The 9,088-nt window shown below is 34.0% G+C and overlaps 1 protein-coding gene across 2 annotated transcripts; it reads right to left on the reverse strand.

Annotated features, from left to right (window-relative positions):
* Positions 1 to 5,646: 5,646 nt before the first annotated feature.
* Positions 5,647 to 8,780, reverse strand: LOC107785296 (WUSCHEL-related homeobox 9-like). Of its 2 annotated transcripts, none has more exons than XM_016606569.2 (5): positions 8,395 to 8,780; positions 7,971 to 8,214; positions 7,088 to 7,876; positions 6,033 to 6,274; positions 5,647 to 5,923 (listed from the first exon to the last, which is right to left on the reverse strand). In XM_016606569.2, exons 2-5 carry the CDS (start codon positions 8,077 to 8,079, stop codon positions 5,918 to 5,920), a joined length of 1,146 nt encoding a protein of 381 aa, XP_016462055.1. In that variant the 5' UTR covers positions 8,080 to 8,214; positions 8,395 to 8,780; the 3' UTR covers positions 5,647 to 5,917. The 2 variants fall into 2 exon arrangements, with proteins under 2 accessions (XP_016462055.1, XP_016462054.1); XM_016606568.2 differs by having other exon boundaries at positions 7,088 to 7,879.
* Between the last annotated feature and the right edge of the window lie 308 nt (positions 8,781 to 9,088).

Raw genomic sequence — 9,088 nt, forward strand, 5'->3', positions numbered from 1 at the left:
GAAAGAAAGGAGGAAAAATTAGAACGGAAAAGGAAAATAAATATACTACTAACAAGACGGAGATTTATCGCTCTTTACTCACTCATTTGTGCATTCTTAACCAAATAAACAAATATTAAAATTTGGACTCTTAAGAGTATAATACATAATAATATAGTATAATATTTTTGGGGCCCTCTAGAATTTGCGGCCCAAGGCAATGGCTTGAGCAGCCTTACCCTCCAGCAAGAGGCGGACCTACACCAGTCCTTGAGGGGTCACGTGAACCCGTTAACTTCGCCAAAAATCCTGTATATATATTCTATGTATAGTTGTATATACTTTGGGGACCCCTTAAATATTTTTATTGGCCCCTCATTAACGAAATTACGCCCGGAGCAATGGTCCGCCTCTGAGCATAAGCTCTGCTTCTTGTCATACGACGCCGGTTCGAAACCCGCCTTTTACTTTTTTTTTTTAAGTTTCTTTTACTTCTTATAACTGGAATTATATACTAGTACAATAGTACTATTTATTAGTCACTAGTCAACAGTTCACTAATTTATAATTTTTTATTTCACCTTTTCTCAATTCATTTATATTTTAAATTTTTAATAGTTATAAATAATAGTCAATACCCCAATCAAAAGCCCCAAATGTCAATTCCCTAAAGACTAAACCCAAAAGTTGGAGCTTGTGTTCGCGGATCAATTGGGGAGTTTGATGAAATCAAAGCGTAAGCTCTTTTTACTTTATTGTAGTTTTTTGCTTAGAAAGTTTATATTATATAGTGGATTATGCTACTTATTTACTGGTCTATCCTAGAGTTTATATGTATTCTTTTACTGGCTAATAAAATTTTGGGTAATTCACCCTAATGATAATAGTGCCCCGTCATACTCAAATACTGGGTCCGCCTCTGCCTACCGCCGGCCCTGATTTACAGATATGCTATCAAACGATTTCAAGCCGTTGAAGCTTTTAACAAAGATGATAAAAGAAATTAAGAATGGGAGGACTCTTTTGGATAGCAGCAATTTGAGCATAAATACATTTTTAAATTTGACGAGATAAATTAAAGGAACGAAGTCATGCTATTTCAAATAAGTAACGATGGTGAGAGTAAAACATGTATTCATTCATATTCAGTGATCGTTGAAGGATCATAGACCAAAGAACTTTTGAAGCCCAATCCAATGAAATTCGTGGATGCAGGACCTAGCCTTTTATGGACCTGAACTACAGGCCCAAGCTAAATAAGGAGAAGTAGCACACATAGAGAGGAATTGGCAAATTTATAGCCTTATATTAGGAATTGACAAAATAATTGGCGGTATTATATAGCCAAATCTTAAAAAAAACTAATTTCTTATTTATTTTCTCTCACCCGTTCGCTGTCCTCTCCCTCCGTCCCTCTTGTTTGCTCCCCCCCCCCCCCCCACCATCATGTTTAAATGACCACAAATTCGGATAAGTTAGTAAAAGATGGAAACCTAAGGTTGTGAACGGCGGATTCCGTCTACTATAGCCGTTTCTTGGGAGGCTATTTTGCATAAATAAATAATGATAAAATGAGTTTGCCCCCCCCCCCTTCCCTGCCCCCTCTTCTTTTGAGATTTTATTTTATTTTAGGGATTTCTCATATTGTATATAAATGTATTTCTAGTATATACATTTGTGTATGTTTATAAGAAATTATGTGTTATACACTGGAAGGAAAATAAGTTTTTGATATTCATTTTAACTTACACAAAGAAAGAAAATAAAGTTGTGGTATACATTTTGATATACGCGTTATTTGATGTGTTATACAATGTGATATACAAATAATACGATTATTTTTATTGTGATATACATTGATATAAATATAATAATAAATTTTAATAAATTGTTGTGATATACATTTATTGGCTATTTGTTGTCAATATCTATAACTAGGGCTTTTTTCTGCTAATTATGTGGTCACTTTGTCATACCATGCCAAAAGCCCTTATAATTTCAATTTCTTTTCATTGTTATATATTCAAGTTACGAAGCTTTTACTTGCCAGCAGGTGATATAGTGGAACTATTGCTAAACTTTTGTAATATTTTTTTCCAAAACTTGCCTAGTTATAAAGGTTACCAAATGGAGTTGGATATCGACGACATTGACTTTACGGTGAACAAACTCTAGGGGATGAATGCTATGAATTTAAAAAAGAGTTTAAGCTCTATATATTGGCAGTATAGATAAATTTTTACTCTATTAAATATATATCACTTAAAAAACAAAAAGTGGGTGCGTGATAAAATGGAATAGTGATTTGAAAAATTAAAACAGGCAACCTGTTGCCATGGGAGGCTAATACACTGATAATGTAAAACTTCTCAATATTATCAGTATATATATATATATATATATATATATATATATAGTTGTATTGTATGAATAGTTCACAGAATTTGAACCATTTTAAACTGAGGTTGAAGCATCACAAATATGTAAATCAATCACAGCAACTACCTCGATCGGTTGATTTTCTAGGTTGAATGACTACTAGGTATGCTCTTTTCAGACTTCGAAAATAGAATTTAGAATACAAATGAATGAAAAGAAAGACACATTATGTGTGAATTCTGAAAATATAGTATGTCAATAGTTGAGTAGCTAGAGAAGTCTTTTGACTTATTCTTTGACTTGGAAGCATGGTTTTCATAAGAATTTGCTACCACAGAATCCACAAGACGTGAAACCTCGGATGTGTACTAGCATTATGGGCTAATGACATTAATTGATAGAAGTTTTAGTTCAAAAACCTAAATATTGTCAATCAGTATGTGCCACCACACACAATCTGGTTGGCCTAGTATCTCGAGAGATAAGGGGAAAAGGCAAATATGCAGGTCTGAACAAACATTCAGAAAGACTACATTTTTGCAACTAACAATTCCTAAATTCCTTTGTACTCTCCTAAAATGGGAAATCAATCACTTGTCTCATCTAAATTTCATTTCAATATGCACCATAACTCCATTCCTATTTTTCTTGAAAGTCTTTGGTGGTAAGTGGTAACGATGATTTCTAAAGTTTCATGCAAAAGAACTGCTAATTAATGTTAAGCATGATGACGTAGAGAGGAAGGATAATTTCTGCAGAATCATATATATATTCGAATCCATTTATTGTCTTTTCAATCAATCATGCTTATAGGTATTATCAAATAAAACAAAAAGGTAACCCATTGCATTGCAGAACTATATACTGTTCATATCTTTATACTGTTCACAGTCCATTCCACGTTATCAAGCTGAAAAGGAACCTAAAGAATAAAAGGAAAAGAAAAAATTATCTTTCGACAATGGAGTAGAGTAGATGAGGAAAGAGGGTAAAGTGATCTCTAAACTTCCAAAAAAAAAAATGCTGAAATTCGTGAAACATCAACTTCTTTCCCTTTTTGGTCAAACTCCATCTCCATGACCATTAAGTGCTATAAGGTCTTGACAACGTTCAGATGGAAGGATTTAAATTAACTTGGAACAGAGAGGGAAAAGAAAGTTAAATTGGAACAGAGAGGAAAAAGAAAACAAATTAACTTAACGTTTAGATGGAAGGATTTAAGTTAGGACTTAAATGATTTTTAGCTATATATATATGTACTCACTTGAAAAATAATTGTAGATAACTCCATTTTAATAGCATTGATTTAACGAACGGAACCAAGATAAAGACCAAAGGAATTTAAAGTATAAAGGCGTAAGCACAAAGAAGCCTATAGAGTTCAAGATCCACTATTTATACATAAAAATAATTTTATCCTTTAGACTCTTATAGTAACTCCTTTCGGATTGAGGAGTAATTTCTATTTTAGTACGTGTAAGGGGGTGGAGGTCCTGATTTTATGTAATTTTGTAGCAGCCAAATGAAAAGAACAGTATTACTCGTGTTATATTGCTAAAAGATTGAACTTGTGAAGTACAGGGACAGAATATTCATCCTTTCCATAACCAAAATGAGGGGGGTGAAAAAGATAATGCAGTAAACAAGATTGGGTTATGGCAATTCAGAAACACACTCTTATCTCACAAGAAAATTCCACACTTGGATTCTTCTTTAGAATGACAATACACTGCCTGCTAAGCACAGTGTTACCTTAGCTACACCCTAAAATAGAAAAGACAAAACCTTGTTTTTCTAAAGCTTCCATTTTTACTAGCACTTTACGCTTCCTTCCTGTATCATTCCGCCTTCCCTCGCAAAACAAAATATTCTTGAGTTTCCAATTTTATTTCCTCATCATACAATAATTTATTATCAATTTATCATAAGTATTAATCATAATTATCTCTGTAGGGTGTATGAGGATTCTCTACCCATAATTAGAAGACTCGAATTCGATTTCCGGTAATAGAAAATTTCTTAGTAGAAAATACTGTACTCTTAAGTTTCTATAGTTTTTGTTAGAGGCCCCTAATTGTTGTTTTCTTTTTTTCCCTTTCTGTTTGATTCCTCCGTGGCTTCAATCTTCATTCGTTTTCTTCCTTGTCGGCAGCAGATTGTATCATCTTAAGAAGTTGAAAGCTCGTAATTCTCCTTAAAAATTGGAAAGTTTAATTCTGCATGATATAGACAAGAAAATGCGTCCGTTAATTTAGTTAGTGGAGAACAAAAATTGCTTCGACTTTGTCATAAAATTGACATGCTTTAGCGGATTTATCTTCTTCTTTTTATAAATATTATCGTTTCTTAAATACATTATACACGTGTCTTAGACTTGATTTTTCTTTACATATATAGGATCATTTTTCCTCAGTTAAAGTCAAAGAAATTAAGAAGGCAAAATTGTTTGTTTTGATCAGTTCTTTTGCATTTTTCCTAGCCGAGAAAAAATGTTGAAAAATAAGATTATACGATAATTCAGAAAATAATATTAAGCTAGCATTGAAGGCAAGATAAAGGACCAACGAATTCTTAATAAGTACTAAGAAAAATAAATGCTATATGTAGCAAAATATATAGCAAAACATCACTCCTCCTGTTTTGGTGAACGATATTGATGGTTACGTCTTACATTCATCCCTTCCACTAGTTGAAACAGAAAATATACAGAGTCAAATTTATAAAGGGAAAATTCAAAAGTAAATTAAGAAGAAAGGCCATTCAGATAAATCCTTTTCGTCGAAACTAGAGATTACTGTCTAAAACCATGAAACGACCTTTCAAGCCATCATGTCTTGCTTGAGCTGTGCTCAAGGAGAACTTAGTTTTACGTCAAAGGCTAAGAAAAGGGAAATCCCATAAAGTAATAGTAGCAGTAATTATTATCATATAGGAGTACAATTTAAATGTTTTAGAAAATTATTTTTCAGGCACATACTTTATTTTAATTTCCATGGCCAATGTATCCGTAGTTGTCTTTCAATTGACATGAGAGTAAAAATTATTTCAACTCGCAGCATACAATTTTTTTTAAAAGCATATATAAACCGAAAATCGAGGCGCTTACAATCACCATGCTTTGCTCGCAGAAAAAGCAAGCAAGCAAACATGAAAGCTGGCAGGAAATATGAAGGTGATGATATCAGAGTTATTGGATTTTTCTTGACACATCTCATCACACTTCATGTATTCGTGCATGTATTGGATTCATCCATTTTACTTATCAATCTATATCATCAATAAAAGAAATTAAACTGAAAAAACTCATTTATATTATAATAGTAGTAATATGTTAGTTTCATTTCATGATGAAATGGAACATAGTACACAAAGACTAGCCCTTAGATTTTTGTAATAATTAACGTCCTTTCAAGGAACAAACTAACTACGTACTCGATCCAAACAGTAACCAAAACCCCTATTACTTCTTTTCTTTTTTCTTCAAAAGACGATGAAACAAAACACAACAGGAACTGACAGCTACACCCATCACTCTTCAACATAATGAACGACTGATCTTCTAAATCTGCATTCAAACATGAAAACAAAAACAAATAATTTGATATATATCTTAGAAGTCTTTACTCTAAAAACAATAATGCTCAAATGTTTAAAAATATCTTTGAATTAGGTACCAAATCAATAGTGTTTGATGGAGTTGACGTGCGAAGCAAGTAGTAGAATGCACCATGTTGGAGTGGCTGAAGGGTGAGACCCCATTCATTAGTGATAAGTGGTTCACCGGAGGAATGAATGAGAACTGCATCATCACCAAATACTTCCCTCACATTGAACGGTCCCAACCCAACCTCAAAAGCAACATCGTTGATAAACACCGTTGATCTTGTGGGACCCGCATCAGTTGGCTCCACCACCCCTACAACCACACGTACGCAATCATGAGATAGATCACCCTGAGTAGTTCAAAGTTGTATGCTTATTAATGGAACCAATGCAGTAGTCAATATGATCTCCCCCATCCGTGCGAAGCGTTTGGCCACAAATATTAGACAGGAGATCAGAAAATGGGGGCCAAAGGACAAATCTATCCTTGTCTTATTCAGTAATAATGACAAACATAGCCATAAACATAACGTATGAGAAGGTGTAAAAAGTACTTTTTGGCACTGTAAAAGTGAACACGCATCAATCACTTCCATGAAATGCCAGTAGAAGCTAAGCTAGCTGATTTTACTTTGCATAAATGCTTAAATTTTCGTAAGAATGGGGACAAACATTTATTCTCATTCTCAGTTCTGGACTATGGGGAAAATGAGCTAGTGACTTTATATCTCCTCTTTTGTCATGAAGTTGAATGGAAAAAGATCTTAAAGTGCACATTCATACTAGATATAGCATAATTTGGACCGAGTAGCCCACCACCTACTCAACATCCGATAAAAACAAGTATGAATAGTAAAGAATATAACACTTCAATAGCTTAAATGTCCCTCCTCTACTCTATTCCCTACCCGTAACCTAGACATACAAAACAAAATAAAATGGTACTTTCTTCCCATATGACCGTGTTTGAATTTTTGCCACATATATATCAAAATATCTTAAAACTTGTGGTTTTTAATGGTCATAACATTTTTCTGACTACTAGAGTTAGACATTTCTAGTATAGAAGAGTGTCATAATTTTCGTAGTGAGATATAAAAAGAAAGAGATGGAGTAAAAGGTTTACCTTGAATGTGACTGATGGTTGGAATAGTGGTAGAAGTAAGAGGAAAAACAGTACTATGAGTGTTAGTAGTAGGAGCTGAAGTAACAGCGTAATTCAGCTGTGACTGCAAATTAATCTTCTCATCTTCAGCTTTTTTTGAAGGTGCTTGACCTATCCCCATCCATTCACTCAGAAAAAGATGACCAGAAGAATTTGACACATGAGAAAAACCAGTTGAGTCAGGAATGCAAAATCCTTGTGTGATAGCAGTAGGAGATTGAGTTGGTGTTGGTGGTTGCACTGTGAAAAAGAAGGATTCAGTACTCAAGAACTCATTGTTAGCACTCTGGAAATTATAGTTTTGTTGTTGTTGGTTAACTGAAGCAGTAGGGGAGTTCAGCAAGTCCATCACATTTGCAGAACCAATTGAAAATGTTAAAGAAGACTTATGATGACCAGTAGAATTCGGGGAGGATTTATCAGAGGATGAAGAAGAAGAAGATGGAGCAGTAATGGCTACATGGGAATGAGTGATATTAGTATTATTATGAGTTTGTTGAGCTTTGTTTTGAAGGTGGCGCTGCTTGTGTTTGCTTCTTGATTTTCTGTTTTGGAACCAGTAGAAAACATTGGCATCACCAACTTGACCATATTCTTGAAGTTTGGCTCGGATCTTCCTTATCTCGTCCCTTGGAGGATTAACCATTCCTGAATTGAAAATTGCTTCAAGTATCCGTATTTGCTCTGGTCTTGGATTCCATCTTGGCTTTGGCTCTGGACTTCTCTCTTCACATCCTCCTCCTCCTCCTCCTACTTAAACCAACAAACAAGAACCATATATCCCATTAGAAAAGAAACTAGAAAATTGACAGAATTATATATAGGGAAAATGTAAGTCAAGTACCTGGATTGCATGGGGTTCTTTGAATGAGAGAAGAGTTGATGTCATGCTGCCATTGGTTGCAGGGTTTGGACTTAAACATACTAGGCCAGTGTCTATTTGATGAAGCCATGATTGAGAAAAAGACTCTGATAGGAGAAGATGATGAACAAAGAAAACAAACAAAAAAAATACTTCTTGCTTGCTAGCTTTGCTGTTGTAGTCTATGCAACCCTAACACCTCTTCTTATAGCCTCCAAACTTGCTCCTGTTATTAATTAAATTTTTCAGTTAAAATAAAAAAATAAAAATGTAGAGTATTAAAGGAAAAGCAAATTATAGAAATAAAAAAGACAAAACCCACAACAGGAATCGCCTGTTAAATGATAAACAAAAATAGAAATCAAATTAAATGTAAAGTGAAGGTAGAGAAAGTACAGGCCCATACCCCCTTAGCTAACTTGTTTGCAATTCTTTATAACTATTCAGACTGAAATACTTGTTCACTACTCAAAGCCCAATTAGTTCAACCCTGGAAGAGAAGCAAAGAGAACATTGAAAGTAGCACATGCTGGGTCTTATATTAGAATCTTCATCAGAGTGAAGACAGTGAAAGCTCTTATTTAATGCAAGAAAATTGAAAACAAAAAATAAAATTGTGGAGAGAAAAATTAAAATTGTGGGGTTGCTTATGAAGTCTGATGAGATTGTCTCTTTGTTTTACATATTTTGAATTTTGATGTTTTGTATGGGTAAGGGGTTCTCTTTTCTTTCTAACTTTGGGGTTTGTATGGAGAAGGGAGTATTAATGGAGAGAGGTTGAAAGGTGTGGACATAAGGGTTTGATTATTCTAATGGGAAGAGTTGTTGCAGTTATAAATAGGGGAGAAAGCAATGGGGGTGGGGGTGGGGTGGGGTGGAATGGGGGTAGGGGGGTTTCAAAATCAAGATAATGTAATTGTAGTTTTTTTTTTTTAGTAAACGGTGGAACAGAAGTAATTGCTCTTTGTAGATTTGAATGTTTTGGCCAAGCTTTGGATTGACTCGAGGGTCATTTTATTACTACAAACACATTTCAAGATTTTTGATTAAATGAAGGAAATAATTTCATTCATTTTCTTTTTCCTTTTTCTTTCATTTTT

The sequence above is a fragment of the Nicotiana tabacum genome, chromosome 17, assembly GCF_000715075.1.
Source record: "Nicotiana tabacum cultivar K326 chromosome 17, ASM71507v2, whole genome shotgun sequence".
NCBI classification, from domain to species: Eukaryota; Viridiplantae; Streptophyta; class Magnoliopsida; order Solanales; family Solanaceae; genus Nicotiana; species Nicotiana tabacum.